Genomic DNA, 19,608 nt, shown 5'->3' with positions numbered 1-19,608 from the left:
TGGGCGTTCCTAGATTAGGGTTTGATATATTTAGACAGTACTATTGTGGTGTGCCTACCTCAGTGTGTCTGGCTTGTCCTGTTATGTTCTTCTAACAATCCTGGCGGAGGTAGATGTGGCATTTGGGGCTGGGATATCTCCGGTCGTTCAGCACGTGTGGTTTCTTGTTTGAATTGGTGTAGTAGCTGTGCCCATTCCATAGATATGCTGCATTTACGTATTCCCCTCACTTCTTCGTCTCTCAGTACCTCTTCTTCTGCTGCGCCCCATTTCTTCAGCGCAACCACCCAGGCCTCTTCCGGGGTTCCCTTCGGGGCCCTCCAATACATAGCCAGACCTCTATTTGCCAGGAGAATAGCAAGAGATGTGAAGCGACTTTGTCTGATTTTCTCCTCCTGAATACATATTGACCTGCGCATATCTGGGAATCCCGGTCTTATCCACTATCTCCGTAACCGGCTTCATGTCTGTCTTGTTTAGCTAACCAGGCGTCCCTGGTCTATTACCTTCTCTGTGTGTCTTGGCTACATATACCCTAAAATTATATTTACGTAGGTCTATGATTGCCTCTGCGTGTGTTTTTTTTGGCTCTCGCCACTTGGGCTGGGGTGGCTACATTCGCATCAGCCTGTTTGGTTTGTGCCGCTAGTGCTGTTTCTGCGTGCTGTAGCGTGTGTTCAAGCGTTTTCCGGACTTCTACTATTTGTTGTATACAGTCTCGCCTAGCGGCTACTTTGAATGCATCCCCTTCTATCATCCTAGACGCTGCCTTGCCGGCATTTATTGCCAAGTAATCTCGGATGCTGTCCCCATGGTCGTGGCAAAACACCCAATCTGTAAGATAGTCTCATGGGAGTTTCCAAGTGAGTACCAGGGGATGGGGTGGTTTCCAACTGTGTGAATCATGGTCTAATAGGACTTTGCCCAAGTAGTCTGTGTGTTGGACTTTTGGGAGCAATGCCTTGGAGCAGAGAAATCTGTCAAGCTGTACTCGTAGCTTATGGGGAATAGAATGAAAGGAATATAGTCTGGTATCAGGGCTCCAGGCCCACCAAGCGTTACACATAGTTGATATTGTTCTCAATACGTAGCACAGTGCGAACACGCGCAGCGTAGTGTTGCGTAGTGCTGCGGTCATTTTTTGCTTGCTCGCGGTCCTCAACGTCAAGTTGGCGACCGCGAGCAAGCAAAATGACATCCCGGCGAGACTTTACCCTTGTTCGCGATCAGCAACATCAAGTTGGCGATCGCGAGCATGGAAAATAAACCTCCCAGCGAGATTCCCAACGCGAGGAGGCCAGGTTTCTCATTGCGAGTGGTCGCGTATGCTCGCGACCGCTCGCGATGAGAAACTACCAGTTCGCGTTGAGAAAGCTGCCGCTCGAGTAAAAATCTACTCGAGCAGCAGAAAACTACAGCTCGCACTGTGCAAGATGCCATTTTCAATGATTGCACAGTGCCGGTTGCTTGTCCGCACTGTGCAATCATTGAAAACGACATCTGGCACAGTACGAACAAGGTACTACGCAGTTCGCGAAGTGCTACGTGTAGCTCGCGTAGTGCGAACTGCACTTTGCGTAGCTTCGCGAAGTGCTACTTCGCGAACTACGCCCAGGGTTAGTTGTAATCACCCCCTATTAGCCATGGGATTGATTTGTATTGGGCTAAGACCCCAGTGAGGTATCCTCAGAATTTGTCTTGCTCCACATTAGGAGAATATATGCTCCCCAGTAGTATTGACTGACCCTCTAAAAGTCCCTCCAGTTAGGTGTACAGACCCTCCTTGTCAACAGTAGGACTCTGCTCTCGGAAGGGAATCCCCGGCCTAATCCAGATCAGGGTATCTCGGACACATGCTGAATACGTTGTGGCACATATAATTCCCCGCCACTTCTTGCGCCGGCGTTCTACCTCTACTGCTGTTGAGTGTGTCTCTCTTAATGTATACGTATACGGCGTATCGTTTACTCACTGTTTGCATGCCCCTGACATTTAGTGTGAGGATCTTTGTCTGCATTAGGTACCTTGTGGGCCATACTTTCTTGTTCCTAGCTTGTGGCCCTTCTTGCTTTAGCGTCGGGTCTTTTCCCTGTCCCCCTTTTACCATGCTAACCATAGGTATGCAATTCACCTTCCCGCCAGTATGCCATACTGGGATTATTGGGGAGTGTGATGTGGGGAATGGGGTGTAACTAAGTAACATGAAGTATTCCCAACTTGAAGGATCTATCATTCGGGGCGATACGTCCAAACTATACATTATGTACTCTCTTTACCGTGTTGGTTGAGGGGTGGTTGCCTTTCTCTTCTGCTAGCCGCAGTCCTTGCAGACGCCTGCAGTGTACCAATATATAGGGAATGCCAGCGGGGTCTCACCTCCCCACGTATGTGGTACCTCATTCATATTTATTGTCCAGCTTGATTTGCCGCGTCTTCCATCTCTACCGTGACAATGTCCACTTGCTGAATGCTTGGGCCATGGCAGAAACCTCTTTGCGTTTCTGCTCTGTTCTATAATATCCATCAGACCAGCCTATCCGCAGTTTGTGGGGTTACCAGTGGAGGAGTGACTGAGCCATCAAGGGAGGGGTTCATGTCACTAATGTCCTTCTGACGTGAAGATGTGTGGGCCCTTTTCTCCGTCCGAAGTCTCCAGTGTTGGTCCCAACTTTGCTGCCGCTTGCAGCGCTTCCCTTCGTTCCGCTATTATTTGCTCAAGGACTAGGGAGTTCTTTGTAGTGGTTCCAAGTCGCTGACTCAGTTGCTTTATGGTGACTCTCTTGTATTGCTGATGCTGATTTCTGGAGGACCGGTGGCTCTGCATCATGCCATGGTTGTCTAGTCCCGACAACCGTTGCTCTACCCAGTCACTAGCGTCCTTAGGCTCTGTAAAGAAGCTTGTGGTACCGTTGTGAATGATTTTAAGGCAAGCAGGAAATAAGAGAGCATATTGTATGTTCTGTTGTCGCAGGTTACGTTGGACTTCTAGGAAAGTTGCCCTTTGTCTTTGGACCGCCCGGGAGTAATCCAGAAACAACATGACTTGTTTGTCCTCAATCTGGAGCTGCCCCTGTTGCTTGGCAGCTCGTAGTACAGCGTCTCTGTCTTGGTAGTGTAGCAATTTTGGTAGCAACGGCCTGGGCGGATCCCGGAGGTGGTCTGCGGGCAGGGACTTGGTGCGCTCTTTCCACAGAGAAGAAAGGGGTCAGATCCTTTGCCGGGGTGAACGTTTTGATCCACATTTCGATATATCCTATGGGGTCGGATCCATACACTCCTTCTGGTAAATTCAGGATTCGCTCATTGCTACGGCGGGAGCGCCCTTCCAAGTCGTCTGCCTTGTCCTCCAGGATCTTCACTCTTGCTTGCAGGTCCTTTATGGCTTCTTGCTGTGACTGCACTTGGGGTTCGATTGTTTGGAGCGTGTTTTCCACTTGCTTCACTCTGTCCGCGAGTTTCCGGTGGTCCTCTCTTTGCAGATCAAGGTATGTGGCTAGTGCCCCATATCTGTCCTCCATACTCATTTTCGAGTGTTCAATGGCCGCCAGAACCTTATTCAATTTATCCAGCATAGTCGCTGCTTGGGTAGGCTCCATCTCCGAGTGAGTGGACTTGATTTCTGGGGAGGACTGTCTCGTGTGGGCCGGTGTTTGCAAGGCTCCTGTGGTGCGTTTAAGCCCCATATTTACCCCTCCCTGCGACTGTGCAGGGATTTTTCCCTATATGTCTCTCTCTTTTTTCCCTCCATTTTGTTTCTGTACTGTGTTCACTGATGTCGGTGTCGGTTGTGACTGTTCTAGTGTTTTCTTTTCCTTTGGTGATACGTTGGTATCCCTCACTCCGGTCAGTCTTTAGATTACCTCAGTTGTCATGTGAGTTGGGCCGGGGAGCTGTTGACTGTCGTGGGTATGCTCCAGTGATTTTGGTGAGTTTCCCGCTCTTTTCTGGCCTGTTATACTTTCATTTGGCCTCATCCGTGGTTCATCCTTTTATCTCTAGTTGTGGCAATTGCAGGGGGGGTCTCCGTGTTCAGTGGGTCCATCAGACTGGTAGATTCCATTGTGTGCGAGCCCCGGTTTCCGTCGGTCTGTCCTTGGCAGCTACCAATGTTGTGACACCTTTCTATGGGGCCATGCATTCCTGAATATCTCGGCTCGTGTGAACCCCGCCCCATGTCTGCTATTGTCACCAGCTTCTGCAATCTCCCATTTTCTTGTGATGCCCTGAGGGGGGGTTTGTGCCCAGCTCTGATGCACTGTCAGATGTCATTAGGCCTCTCCATTGCGCGCCTCAAGGCCTGGCACCGTGCAGACGTGGTTCTGTGTGGGAGGCCGCCTGTGTCTACCAAGCGGATTGTTGACGCGTCCAGTGAAGCTTCCCGATACTAGTCCTTGTTGCGGGATTTTAGAGGCACCTCCTGTGGTGCGTGGTAGTTAGCTGCCTGTCTATTGGGCCGCATTCCCTCCCATCACTGATGTCCCTTTCGTCTGGCAGCGTTGGTAGGGGCTTCCTCTGCTGTTGGGCCAATCCGGTAGACTTCCTCCAGGTTCCTGGTCTCGCTGAGTCGCCTTAGGGTGCTACTGGGGTGTCGGGTGCTTCTTCTTTTATGTAGGCCTATTAGCCTTATGGCCACTATGGCACCTGTTTGTGGCATGTTTATGGCGTTGCACCTTTCCTTTTCCTGTTCTCGTAAAATGCCGTGGTTGCGGGGGGGAGGGGGTTGTTTCCTCCTCTCTGGATCATTGCTTGCGATCGTCCCCACCCGCTTACGCCAGTATTATTATGCCGGTGTTCCGGTCTGCCTGCCCTGCGCCTTGGGGCCTGGCGCTGCATGTTCCGGTCCAAGTGCTTCCAAGGGGGGGGGGAGAGAGGAGAGGAGAGGAGGGGAGGGGAGGAGGAGTTGACGGTCCTAGTGGGTGCCTGGCGGGTGCCTCTTTGTTTAAAATGTAGTTGTTAGGTGAGTCCACTTGAATTAATATCACCTCGTAGTATTTCTACAAGTTTAAAAACACAGCGTGGACTTTCAGAAAGTACACGCTGCGTTTTTAATCTTGCTGTACTCTTTTGTTAATAAAGCGCGGCTGCGATCGAGATTGTGGGCCTTTGTTTAAGTATTCATGTTAATCACAGCTCGTGAAGGAGCTGTTATTTAACATGAATACTTAAACAAAAGCCCACAATCTGCCCCGCACTGGGCTTTACTAACCAAAAAATACAGCAAGTGCCAATAGCCCCAAGCCTGCCTTACCTGTACTCCTGACTCTTACGCTGGCAAACCGCATCCAGGAAGTGCCTGTTTTTCACGCCACTTTAGAGCGGCGGCGCAAACTCTCTTGCCGGATGTCCTGTGTATATCGCTCCACACACAGGAGTGCACGCTCACGGAAAGAGAGGTGCATGCGTGCGCGCACACACACATTATTGGGAACAGTGGTCAGGTGACCCTGCCCATAAAAGAGGCTGTGCGCACATGCCGATGGTCAGTTGCATACATATGCCTACGTGTCTGTCATTATTCCTTCCAGCAAGTGGGCACAAGGCCTTCAACATAACATAGACCATGTGCCCAAAGAAGTGCATGGTTTATAACTGATGATGAAGTAAAAGATTTAACTCTTATCTTGATTTCAACATTGCTCGTTATGCGAACTAAGGGGGAGGGAGTCTATCTTTTTGTTTAGTTGAGGGCTAGGACCAGAGGAAGGCAGCTGCTTCAAAACTGGTTGGGCTGAGGCATCCTCTGCCCACTAATACCTGAGAGAAACCTGGTTGGTGGATGGACAATTATTTCCTTTTTAGGCAAATTTTTAATGCTGCTTGGAAAGCATACACCTTGATGCATTACCACTGAATTATGGAATTATTTCAGCAGTTACTCTACAGAATAACATTGAAAACAAATTACTTTCTAGCCAATCTATTTAAGAGAAATGTTCTGTAAAATTAATCATTTGGCTATTTTTTTACAACTGTGTATGCATTGTAATTTTCTTGTGCTTTTCAGAATGGCTTGGAGTCATAGTTCATCAGAGTAGCATGGGCTTGGTACCAACCAATGTTCCTTTCCTGGTCAGTCATGGGACCAATGCAACTCGTGTCATTCGATTTCAATACTTTGAAGCAATTTAGAAGCAAAAAGAGAGATTCCGTTTTCCTCCTATCATGAATGTTACTCCGATTGTAATTTCAGTATTAAGCATGGCCCTGAAAAATTCAGATCCTCACTTGTGAAACAAGATGGACAATGGTTTAGTCAGAATTGATATGACTTTACATGTTAGTCTTTTTACCTTTTTCATTGTTTGTTAAACTTTCAGAATTAACATAGAAAATCTGTACTCCGAAACCACTGCCAACTTGAAAAAGTTGAGGGAAGTTCAGAACAAAATGTCATCTCCCGCAACGCAAGACGTAAAAGAGCAGTATGAGAAACCAATTCAGGCAAGTACTTTCCTGATATTGGTGAACGTCTCTCTTGTAATCATGTCCCATGTTCTCTTTCTTGACATTCGTTGTTTAATTACTTACTGTATGTAATTCCATTGCATACCGTAGCTAGGATATCTGTCTAGGCGCATAGGTCTTTTTGGCACCTTCACCCTTTTGATTCAAGTGTTGGGAATGGCTAGCCATCAGGCTAACAACTCGTTTGATGTTTGGCCACAGTCAGGCAACTGGACCTGTGTGAGGGTTCATACCTCCATTTTATTTCTGTCTCTGCACTTGTCCTAGTGTCCCTTCAGGTGAGGTTCTTTTAAGAGAATTTGTTATTTAGTATGATGTTGGTCTGTTGCTCAGCTAAAGCAACCATAACACCAATCAAATATTTTTCAATCACTTGTTGGGATTTTGTTTTCATTTACACTTTCTCAATTGCCTTGCATTTACCTGAGCCTCTGTCATCACATACCATTACTGCTGTACATGCCATACTGGACCAGATAGTTAGAGCCGGACTGGGAACCCAAAGCAGCCCTGGCAAATGTTGTCAGAGCAGCTCGTACGGTACATAGCGAGGGCAGCTATCAGAACATTAAAAGCTTAAAAACTCTAGTTCAGGCCTCTAACAACTGGTATAGCTCTCTGCTGCAGGCTATAAGGCTTTATAATATGACTTATTATTTTGCTATTCCCAATATAGTATTACATTGTTGCATGAGCAGTGATACTCGTTGAAATAACAGGACTAGTCAGAAGGAGGGGAGATAAGTCATAAATACAGCATGGGGCCACTCTAAACTATGCTATAAATACTAAGCCTATCAAGCTAGATTTATTCAGGTTTGTTTCAACTATGCCTACCACTATTCAGGTAGCACAGTTGTCTAATGGCAAAACCAATGTTTTCACTGATTGAGCATTCCAAAACTCTTTTTCTTTTTAGCTCTTTGAGGTTGGATATGTCGGATATTGCGAATTAACTTTTACTATAGTGATGGCAACATGTTTTAATTTTGACAAAAGTATGTTTCTGCACCTTAGGCATGGTAATACGTAGGTTCCATAATGTTGCGTAACCTTAAAATTTGAGTGTAAAAGGGATCTCTATTTTCAAATTAGAATGACTGTGCAACTCATACAACTACTGACTTGTCTATTAAATACACTTGAAATAATTGTGCAGTGTGAATGCGCACATAAGACAATAATATTACTTTTTAATTTCAGGGCTGTGTTGATTCATTGAGATCACTAGAGGAAGAGCTGGAAAGTATTGAAAAGAAGAAAGCAAATCTTGCAGTGTACCTCTGTGAAGATGTAAACCGTTTGTCCTTGGAAGATACATTTTCCACAATAAAAACTTTTAGGGACCTTTTCCTTAAAGTTCAGAAGGTTTGTATCTAAAGGTCACTGGTCCCTCCTTAATCCACTGGAACAATAGAAACCTCGTGTGAAGGAGGATATGGTCGAAGATTCTGATCTGAGCTGGAGAGGATAGCATATCACAGCTATTCTAAATAGCTTCCAGAGGTCCTAAATGTAGAATGTTTTTTAATTGTTAATGTTTAAAAAATTGCACTGATGCATGGAAAAATGTTTTTTCTGCATCATGCCTTGCTATATTCTCCATCACTCATACCAGATACTATTGGGGCAAGTGCAGTAAGGTGCCCAATTCTAAAATTCTATGTAACTGGTCACTGGGTGTCTATGACATAGATTAGGTTTCTTGAAAACAGTCTGTTTCATAGAGGTTTAGTTTATTGGATAAGAATATTCTACGAACAGAATATATAGCTAGTTTTGTTACATTTTTAAACTGTTTTTAAATGATAGATGTTTATTATGCAGTAAATTATTGTAGGCATAATCATTACAGTAAAGCATACTGCTACAATTATGCCTATTATTAACTAATAAGCACAGAAAATACCGAACATGGTCTATCTTTGTTCTAATATTCTACAAATTATAATATAATTATCAGATAAACAAGATACTGAAAAGCATTAATCAAAGATAAAACTCAAGATCAACATATGTATTTAACTTGCCTTGTAAGATAAGAGTAATAACTTACTCATTCAGTAACCCAGCATATTGTTGTGTAAGCTACAACTCTGGCATAGCTCTACAAGGTTTGTTTTCCCGCCCAAGGGCGACCTAAGTGAACTTAGTTCAATGCACCAGTGCTGAATGTGAAAGACAGGTTATTGTAGCCCTGCAAAACTCCACTTAATACATACCTGAGGTGAAATTGTTTGCATTTGGGTTACCAATAATTCCCGAAAGGGAATCGGGTGGCATTGTGGTAACAGTAAAGCTGTGTCCTTCTTCAGTGCTTCACATACACAAAGTAATAAGAGTAACAAGCACTTTTAAGTAAACAAGTGTGAACCTGTCCTAAAAAAGCAAGAAGAAACATTGCAAACGAGAATAAAATGAACATTTCTAACAAGGTTAAAATGTCATCTAAAAGTTTAAAACCCCAAACCTATTTTTATGCACTACCCTAAGAGAGTTTATAGAGGAGCAACTTGCAAACTGCAGTGTCTTGGGGCGAATCAGCGCACTGCATACCTTGTTGACAGCACAAGCTGTCATTATCAGAAGAGCCGGGGAGGAAGTGTTCCCTGCGAAAGACAAACCCATGCTGTGGCAGCTCTTCTTGGGACTCTGCTCTGATAAGCTTCAGACAGGGTGCATCAGCTTCTCTAAATGCCGGCAGTAATCAAGATAGTGTTTGGACGGTATCTTGCAAGATAATCTGGGATGAAGGACCTCTCTCCCTAAGGGGTGAAATGGTGGTCCTTAAATACAGAAAAGTAATCAGGGATAAAAACCTCTGACGTAGTTTTAGGAATTTGGTGTATAGGTTATAGGTAACATATCTATTTCATTTGCCTTGTAAGACAAGCGACAAGGTTATAGGTGCCAGAGAAGGGTCCTAGACATATCTTCAAGAAAATGAGAAGCAATGAGACGTCAATTTGAACTACACCTCTTTGATGAATTATAAAGGGATGTTTCTTGATGGCCTTGACATATTGATCAAGGAACACTTGTTCCAGACAGCGTGTCTCATCAGGTGTGCCATCTAGATCCTTATGATAGAGTTGTCATAGATGAGAATTTAAGTAAACAGTTTCATAATCAGAGAGGCACACACTAAACGTACCCTTTGTCACTTGCACTATTCCTTGTCTTTATTGAGTCCCTTGTAATCCGCTTGCATTCTGATGCTAGGATACTGCCCTTTCTCTTAAGGAATATTCTAATAAAAAACAAGATTTCTGTAGATGGTTTGTTAACAGTAACTTGCAAAGCAACTGCCTATTAGTGACTTAATCAAAACGTGACAGATTTTGGCCAGTTTCCTGATTATATATTAAATGATAAGAAAGCATATGTCATAATACTAAAATTCCAGTAGACTCTATCGATGCCACTTTGCTTGAAAAATTCCAGTCACTACTGCAAGCTATGACTATTATCTTCAAGAACCATGTTTCCCTTTGCCTAGGACATAAGACAGTCTTTCAAATGGGTACACAAGATTCTGTTCAACAAAAAAGCAGTTTGGGTGTTCTTGGAAGCAAAGAGAGTTAACTACAAAATGGTTCCACATGAATGGAAAATTGTCAGGCTTTTATCATGAAGAACAAATCTGATTAGTTCTGACTTCTAGCTTTTAAAGAACGAATCCTTATATTTGAGCTCACGCTGTTCTTCTAAAACAAAATACTTCACCAATTGACTCATGATTTTACTTTTAGTCCACACCTCCATTAAAGCATTCCAGTGCTTTTGGCATTTGCCCTTTATATTCTAACTTGCTAATATATCTAACTGCCAACTACTACATTTCATTGTAGGACAACAAAGATAGAAGGGATCAAGCTGAGAAGGCAGAGAGGAGGAAGAAGCAGGCTGCAGAGGAGGAGGCTAAAAGGCCAAAGGGGAAAGATGGAAAGCCAGGTAAGTTGAATCTGTAATTGGATTGTACCCCTTCCATTCTGTTCTGTATTTGGCAGGGAGCACAGCTCTGGCTGATTACAGACGTTATGCTCCAGTTCTGGTATCATTCTGGGATTAGATGAACGTGATGGTTGTTCATAATGTTGGTGGCTGTTGGTGATTTTTGCTGAGTGTGGCCGAGGCTGCTGCACATAAATGCATGGGAATAGGTCAAATGGGAGTGTTGTGATTCATAGGACCTGGAGTAAGAGGATTCAATAAATAGTGGGTTGGAGGTCAATGACCTCTCGTACACACAGCCAGAGGCACATGAAAAGCCAAGTACTCTAAAACATGAAGAGTGGCACACACTGTGTCTGCACCATATATGTTCTTTTTGCATTTTGTCATTAGTGTCACAGATTAGCACCTATTAGCAAAGGAAGCACATCTCCTATTCCTGGCTGCTATTTCACCCATTGGAACGAGGCAGTAAGTGTCGCACACAATAGGAACACCCTAGAACAAGGACATAACTGCGAGTGTACCCTTTGAGCATGTGGTCTAAAAGGGGTAGGTATCAACAGCAGCGTGCTTTCCCACTAAGGGGTACAAGGATATCAGAAACAATAGAAAAATGTCCTATGACACTTGAAGCCTTATAGTAGAAAACTTCCTTATGTTGAGACCGACTTTTCCATATTTTATGTTGTATAATCACCCCTCCATTTGACCCTCTTCTTTTTCCCTAAACTGACTGCCAAAGACACAAGGTGCAGAAGGAAAAGAATGACGGGGTGCCTGTTTGGAATGCAGGCATTTGCAATGAATACCTGCACATTGATTTTTTCTTGCCTTCCCTCACCTTACCTAAGTTTAGCTAAATGTGAGAGATTGGCATCCGCCTTCCTACCTGCATATGTTTATGACCGTTTGACTTGTAGGATGTAGATTCAGGCCTGACATGCTCCGGCAGCGGCGGAGTGTCGTAGAGGGGCTATGCTGCTCCCAACAAATAACTAATTTGCAGGTAATGGTTTTTTCCATCATGATCCAGTAGAGAGCCCTTGGTTTGTCAGCTCTGTAAGCCTTTTTTGCATCCATAAACCTGTTCGTGTCTGAAAAACGCCATGTTGATGATGTTTGACATGGTTCTCTGGACTTACTATTCTCTCTGCAAAATGTTGAGATGGTCTTATAACACTTTTATGGATTACATGCAGTTGTATATATTGATTACGCCGTAAAGACTTGCACATGTAAACTCTGACTTGGCTCCTGCTGGATTCCTGTTGCCGCAGGAGCACATTAACGAAGTGCTGGATTTGTTTTGTAAACCTACCTCTCTCTGTCCCATTTTTTGTTTTTTTGAGGTTCCTCATGCCTCTTGGTATTGTGTACCCCAGATTCGAGAGGACACGAGGAGAGTAGTGCGACTTGTTGACAAATGCATTAAATTGTCATCCATTGGCACATGAGGCTTGAGCTCAGTGGATACATGTAGTAGAAGGGATCGAAACGTCGTCGACTATATGTACACCATAAACGATTTCCTAACCAATATTACTCGTGTGTAACGGTGTCCCACCACATCTTTGCTTGTGCTAATTGAATGTATTGAATGTACAAGCAAGTTGCTCTGCCTGAGCCTTCCTGTTTGTTTTTTGTGTTCTTTTGTATATACTGTATGTCTGCTTAGTAGGATGCAGGCTTGCGTCCCACTTTATTGTTTTCATGTCAATTTTAAGAATGAAAAGCATTTCTGTCCAGCTGGACAGCTTCAAATATAGTACTGACTCTGGTTCTATATTTATCTTTTAAGTTCATCGTCCTTGTTTAGGGACCACTGTGTTTAAAACATGTAGTATATAAAACATGTAGTATATGAGGCACTTCTAAAATAAGTCATAGATTCCTGCATAATGCCAATTGATTCATGTGTGAACATGTTAACCAATTTCCTAAGTAAATGAGGGTGCACCTAGGCCTGTGCAATGGCTGGTGGTATGGGCAAAACGGTCTGCTTAAAAGATGGTAACACGCCACAGGATAGAAGATGGGATGTAATGTGCCTCCCAGAATGCCCTTGGGGAATGCAGTTGGACTCTGGGGGGAGGGGTGGGGCTGTGGTCATCTCCAAAGCCAAGACAGGGTGCACATCCAAAGATGCTGCCCTTTCAGTGGTAGCCACATTGTCAGTGTTATTGCCTGCTCACGATGCAGCCCCCTAGAGTGGGTGAAGTTTCTGGCTGCACCCATAACTATAGGTGCTGTGGCGGCTCCCCTCAAGGCCCTGAGGGAGGGATGTATTTGTCAAAAACACGTGGAGCAGCAGCTTCAGCTACCTATCGCCTGTCTTTTCCCCTCACTCAGCGGAGCAAGCAAGCCTCTTAACTCATGAATTAAATGGTGCGCACGGCCTCATTAATTAAATGGTGCGCGCACGGCAGGTGGTATCACGTCCCCGCAGCCCCCGTACTCCAGGGGCCCCCTCACTAATTCAAACGTGCGCACGCCCGGCCTCTTAGGGATCCTGCCTATAGGGTTGGAGGGGGAGCTTGAAACAGCTCATAAAGCGGGTGTGGGGGAACGAGCTCAAATGTACACCAAAAAAAGCTCTTCTGCCTGTCCCAATAATGTATTTTCCACCTAACTGCTGCTGCCGAACCACGTGCCTCACATCGTACAGCTTGTAAGTATTAGACGCATATGGCTTGGCGTCGAAGCCCGGTACATTAATTGTGTCATCGTACCCCACAAGGCATGTCATGGGTTTCAAGGCCGGCGCTCTATCTGCTCCACATTAAATGACCATGCATTTCGAAATCATATTTTTGGCAGTGGAGCGGTTTGGCGTTTTCACCTCTTCCGTCACCCACGGGTGATTTATCTGCCGCCCCCAGGAGCAGCCCCCGGTTCCACTGTGTGAGGCTAATTCAAATTCCGTAGAATGTAGATGGGTGCATTTGGGTCACCTACATTCCAGACTCACTAAGCACCTTATCAATTGTTTGGAACCAAGAGTCCCTGCTCAAAGTAGGGTCCTGGTTATGACACCCCCAATATTTATTTATTTTTTAAAATGTATATAGCACGGATGACGTCACTGTCGTGAGCTCTCTCCCTGACGTTTTCCTCATCCTCCCAAGCGTGTGCCACTTTCCAAAAGTTACAAACAGTTGTAGGGAGAAAGCTGAAGGATGGCTGCACGCAGAACACAGGGGCAGAATATGATTTTTAAAAATCCGGAATGTCATGTGTGGTACGATGGTGACTTGGCATTTGTGTACTTCAGGTGGCTTGTGGTGCCAGTTTGCACGGCGGTTCTAAGGATCACCATATTACATACCACATGGGAGGGCCAATTTGCTCCGTTTGTTGCTACTTACAGTTTATTCCATCTCAAACTGAAAAAGTCTATGTGGGCCTCTGTCAACGAACTACCAAAATGTTTTTACTGCTGCAATACATCATTGTCTGGTGCAAAAAAGAGGAAATAAAAAGCACTCACTTAAAAATGTTCTAAACAGAGCCTCAGTAAAAACGAGCACCGGCCAGGAGATTTAATCCACGACTGAGGTTTTATAATATCCAATGTTCACCTTTCATCCTTGTTTAAGGTAAACGCCGCAGTATTTATCTTAGGAGTTAAATGTGTGTATTATTTTTGCCTTAGTCTCTTTTTTTTCTTTCAAACCTGCACGTTCCTGTTTCCAGTACCGTGTCCAAGAAAAAAAGCACTTTCTTACTGGCACATAAGGCCCTTATACTTTCCAGTGGTTTTAGTTGTGTTCTTGTGTAGCAAATGCTTGAATTTCATGAATCTCAACTGGGTCTATTACCTTGTGAAAGAGGAAGGATTTCTACATCCCTCCTTTTATATGTCCTATTACTACAAAGGTTTGGATTTGTGTGCGTCCTCTTATAGGAGGCCTTCGTAGCTGTCAGGTGGTCTCGACAGTCGAGGCTCTTTAGCCAACAGCATGATGAACTCTGGGACTCACAAGTTTGCTATAACAAGCCTTCCTTCGAATAGCCCAGCACAGTAAGTGCTGCGGGCTTAAAAACCACGACTGGCAGAGGACCCTACACTTAAAATGTCACCACTGAGCAGCTGTGTGGATGCACTCTGTTTAAACTCCTCCCACAGGGTCCAGCTGATGCAGACACTCACTTTAGCAGTCCCCATTGTAGTGCTTACCTGTTTCTTGGCTCACAGTGGGCATAGAGCTTCCCTTCACATTGTATCTCTGATCTCTTCATTACAGTCATTGAATGAATGACAACACAGGAGTGTGAAGCTGTTTGGCACCCACAGAGCTACCACATTGCGGACTTGGTAACTTTGTGGATGCAAAGTGGCCATTTCCAATGCCTGTAAGCTATAGCCATATTGAAACTTGTTGCAGGTAGTAAAGAGTGGGGTAGGAAGTGGGCATGCCCTCTATTTGTGATTTCCAAGGAGTTGTATCAATGCTTTTAACAGTCATGAGATCTCACAACAATGAAAGATAAAACCTCAAATCTAAGGTGGTGCAATGTATTCATAAAATGGAAAAGGTCCAAGGCAGAACGCCCGCAATTTGCTTTGTGGGGCTGCCACATGGTGTAGACTTTCGTTCCCAGACACCATTAGCCAGACCTTTAATGGCTGTAAGGCAACACGTCATAAAATATGCCTTTGTGCCCAATGATCTATTTATGGGCCAGTGTCCTGTTGTAGGCACTCCGCAAGTGTGAACGCATCAGTACGAGCCTGCTGTCACATGACACTTCCTCATTTGTGGATAGCAGTTAACTTAGTCCTTTGTGGTGTCCCTCAGGAATCATCTCTTCCCCTTTCCTGTTTTAAAAATAGTAATGTGCAGCCCCTGCTGGACGGTACATAAATATTAAAAGTTAATTTGGATGAATGCATTCGCCTATGCTAATGTGACTCAGTGGATCCAGTGGTTTGATTTACCCTCTGAAAAGCTTGATCAGTCCACTGGACCTGTCTATTGGCCGGTAGTGCTTGGATCACCACTAATCTTTTACAGCTTAATGGCAGTGAGACAGGTGTTAATCATTGGGCTAACCATCTTTGGTGAACCTCTTTCTGTCGGGCTCAGTTTGTTGGAACTCCTCGACTACAGCCTGAGGCCAAAGGTTTTCTCAGTAGTGTAACAAAAGGCCCTACAAACCCCACGGTACGGAAGGGCCCCCTCTGGCAATTGCAGATCCCTGGGCTGAGAGCTATGGACTGATTCTGGATCATGGGGGGCCTCATGCATGCACTTTGCAGGGGGGCCCCCTCAAGATTCGTTACATCACTGCTGCCATTCAAATATGAACCCTGGTTTCCTCCTATCCCCCTCCACTGTCCTCCCTTTGTTGCACCACGCCCCAGCAGTTGTATTAAAAAGGAATACTTGTCCTGCAATAAGCCACATACTAAGCCTGGGCAAAGCACTACGCTACGCTCGCGTAGTTTGCGCTACTTCGCACTACGCGAATTGCACGTAGCACAGTGCAAACACATGTAGCGTAGTGTTGCGTAGTGCAGCGGTCATTTTTTGCTTGCTCGCGGTCCTCAACGTCAAGTTGGTGACCGCGAGCAAGCAAAATGATATCCCGGTGAGACTTTTTCCTCGTTCGCGATCAGCAACATCAAGTTGGCGATCGCGAGCGTTGAAAATAAACCTCCTGGCGCGTTTCTCAACGTGAGGAGGTAAGGTTTCTCATTGCAAGTGGTCGCGACCGCTCGCGATGAGAAACTACCAGTCCGCGTTGAGAAAGCTGCTGCTCGAGTAAAAATCCACTTGAGCGGCAGAAAACTACAGCTCGCACTGTGCAAGATGCCGTTTTAAATGATTGCGCAATCATTTAAAACGGCATCTTGCACAGTGCGAACAGGGTACTACGCAGTTCGCGAAGTGCTACGCGTAGCTCACGTAGTGCGAAGTGCACTTTGCGTAGCTACGCGTAGCGCTACTTCGCAAACTACGCCCAGGGTTACCACACGCCCTCAGCGCCTTCCCTTGCCACCTAGCTCTCAGCAGCGAAAACGACATAGCCTTGGACATTCCTATTGGCAGTGGGTTCTGGATATACCCGTGGCTGACGGGGTAGATACCACCTGGTGGTGTCCTATCACCGATCGCTTTCGGCCACCCCCAATAAATCTGTGGAGACCCAAGAAGGGTGAAAGACAGTGGGTAAAGCAGCAAACTGTCATTCAGTACTCCCCTGCTTCACGTCTGTACTGAGGAAAGACCAGGGAGACAACGCTCCCCTTTACGATGACGCAACTATGAAAAATAATTGCTGTGACTTCAGAGCAGTGATAAACATAATGATCCATGTTTGTAAAGCGCTAGCATATCACCTGTTAAGGTTTCAAGGGGCTGGGGGCCATCGGGGAGATTAAGGTAGCTATTGCCCAGGCTGACACGGGAGATCGAACCATGAGCCCCGCGTTCCGGCTCTGGCCGCTGCGCCTCACTTCTCCCTCCCAGATTTGAAATCGGGTATTGCACTAATGGATTCCAGTTCAAGGCAGGTTTATTTAGATTTCTGCAGTCACAATGTCTCTGAACAGATACACCTCTGCTCACAAAAAAAGCTTCACCATCATTGTAAATAAAGAACTGTATGTGCGATTGGTCTCATGCCAGATGAAGGTTGGTTTATGAATCTGTGCTGAATATTTATTGATGTTTTAAATAATGAATCGTTGAGTGTGAATGCGTGCATTTCAGTCACTTCGTTATCAATGCCACTGCAAGTGATGGAAAGATGTTTGACCCGCTGTGTTCGTGTTGCCTCACAACATTCCGTTCTCTGTCTGTTTTTACTAGTTCATAAAGGTGTGGTGAAAGTTGAAGAGGAGTGCATCATCGACGCCTTGCTTTCGGATATAAGGAAAGGGTTTCAGCTACGGAAAACTGCCAGAAACAAAAACGACGCGGACGGCGCCCAGAAAGCTGCTAATAATCAAGGTGTGGGTAAGAGGTCAACACTCAGGAAGCTGCTGTGGTTTGCTCGACGCTAATCTGCTGCACGCATCTTCCGGGATGAGAGGACTTCCGGCTGGACTGAACAGCCTGCTTTTTTTGTAATGCCGCTGTTGCTCTTTCTCTTTAAGCAGATACATTTTGTTTGTCTTTTTCTGAGGCTGTTCATTACTTTACTTGCTTCTCTTGTTGCATTACTATGCTTTTAATTCTTTCTATGGTGCATGTTGAAAATCAATTGTGTAAATAACAATAATTATTTGTATGTTTTTAATTGCATGTGTTTTCAGTCCTAACTATGCTTACACGCGTTGCTTTATCTTTCTTCCCAATGTTGTTTTTTTTTGGTTCGTTCTGTACTGAAACTCAATTTGTCACTAACTTAATGTTAAAAAAAATATTGTGTGATAAAATGCATTAGTATGGGCACTTAACATCAGCATGGCTTACTTAATTTGATTGTTTGAATAATTGAAAAAATGTGTTAATGGTATTTAAATAAAAGAAACTGTGCTAAAAAAAATGAAGTCAGACATTTTGGGAATATTGGTACAATTGTGTGTTTGCTATATTTGTCATTGGCCTGTGAGAATATGTATGTATAAGGGATATTTTGTGCAGAATGGAATCTTTAAGCATACTAAATACCAAGAATTGGAATTTTAAAAAGTTTGACTTTTTTATAGGTATGTGATGTGATCTGTTACTGCATACATTTCCCAACGGAAAGCGCTAAATTTCATGGATAAGAACCATTGAAATCCCAGGGTGTCCCCTCTGACATGAATTGTAACCATACTTAAGATCCAAACCAAATTGACTTTAGTTCATAAAATACCTTATACCACTCTCTTCAAGGATGATTTTGTAACCTCCATACCCGAACTGGACTATTGTCTCCTCCCCCCCCCCCCGACCCCCCCACCCCCAGCTCCAGGGAAATAGGATAATTTGACTCAATCCTACAACACTGCTAAGTACCACACATTAGGCGTTATATTGATGGATTTTTATGTGGTGGTATACATCACCACTCAAAAATTCTTAGTCACACATTTGTAGCGCCCCTGATGAAGCGGTGTGTGTGTGTGTGTGGGCAGCTAGGGGAAATGTCTCTGTTTTTAGGTCTCGGGACCATCCGGTCGGCAGACCGGAAGTCCGGAGATTTAATGACTTGGGAGAAGAGGGGCTTGAACCCACCCCTCTTCTGCCCTGTTCTCCATTGGCTGGTCTCGTAAATGCTGGCCAGCCATTGGAGAAGAGGTCCCGTCACTCCAATCATGCCCCGTCCTTTTCGGATCGGGGGGCGTGTTTTTTGCGAAAAGTCTCAGGGAGGAGACAACAGCAAAACACGCCCCCGAATCCGAAAAGGACCCTGCGTTTCTCCGAGGCATTTTTGCTGTGCCTCGGAAAAAGGCGGCGGTGTTCCTGGCGTCCTCTCCCCCTGCTGTCGGGTCTCCAACCCTTTTTTCTTGCCCTTTTCATTCCCTCGATGCCTCACTCTTCTCGTGGGTTTTCCATCCCGTTAGTCACTCACCCTGCTGTCTCGAGCCTTCTATACCATCAACATCTCACTCTTTTATCCATGCTCCCTTCCAAATCACGGGGCCCGGACTTGGTGCCGCAGCTTGATAACGGCTATCTCCCCTCCGGCCTGAGCTTGTATCCGGGTCCGTCTTCTCTGGCGGGTGCCACCTTCCCATCGACACACCGCACATGCTCGCTTATTTCAAATAACCCGTCCTGAATCCGACATGCTGGAGTGAAAGAATCATTCTCACTCTTCGCGGTGAAAAATAGCCTGTTTCGTTCGTTTTCATTTCAGTCAGTAAGGGCGCGAAATTATTATGACTGCAGTCCAGAGCCCGCCTGACCTCCTGTGCTACAGAGGAACTGGGGGAGGGGTGATAGACTCGGGCCCCTGGCGTCGTCTTTCCAACACTGCCGACGGGGAGGGGGGGTCCCTGCGCTTAACTCGGCGACACTCACTGCCTGCACCGCGAGGATGCTCAGTTGACATTTAGACTCGAGAGGGAAAGCTGTTTTTTTTTGTAATTTACTGGCAAAATATTGTGGTATTCTATATTTTCTTCCACAGGGGTCTAGTTTATTTTTGGCATTATTTCAATAGTATTTATTATTTGTACCTGGACTTGTGACCTGTATTTTATTTTTTATTGTTCGCTGTTGGATTTTTAGGCAGTCTGCTTTTTGC

General features: G+C 45.1%; 1 protein-coding gene across 4 annotated transcripts in view; it reads left to right on the top strand.

Moving 5' to 3' along the window:
• LOC146798907 (inverted formin-2-like) overlaps positions 1 to 19,608 on the top strand; it is a 368,077-nt gene that overhangs the window by 261,483 nt on the left and 86,986 nt on the right. For 2 of the 4 annotated variants that reach the window (XM_085626263.1, XM_085626261.1), the window contains exons 17-20: positions 6,318 to 6,441; positions 7,669 to 7,833; positions 10,317 to 10,419; positions 17,238 to 17,378. In XM_085626263.1, the coding sequence (XP_085482389.1) occupies positions 6,318 to 6,441; positions 7,669 to 7,833; positions 10,317 to 10,419; positions 17,238 to 17,378 (533 nt within the window). Of the gene's footprint in view, positions 1 to 6,317; positions 6,442 to 7,668; positions 7,834 to 10,316; positions 10,420 to 17,237; positions 17,385 to 19,608 lie in introns of all 4 variants that reach the window. The other 2 variants (XM_085626262.1, XM_085626260.1) reach the window with 1 other exon arrangement.

The sequence above is a fragment of the Triturus cristatus genome, chromosome 9, assembly GCF_964204655.1.
Source record: "Triturus cristatus chromosome 9, aTriCri1.1, whole genome shotgun sequence".
Lineage (NCBI taxonomy): Eukaryota > Metazoa > Chordata > Amphibia > Caudata > Salamandridae > Triturus > Triturus cristatus.
The sequence above is the reverse complement of the archived record's forward strand: the minus strand, read 5'-3'. Positions and strand labels throughout refer to the sequence as shown.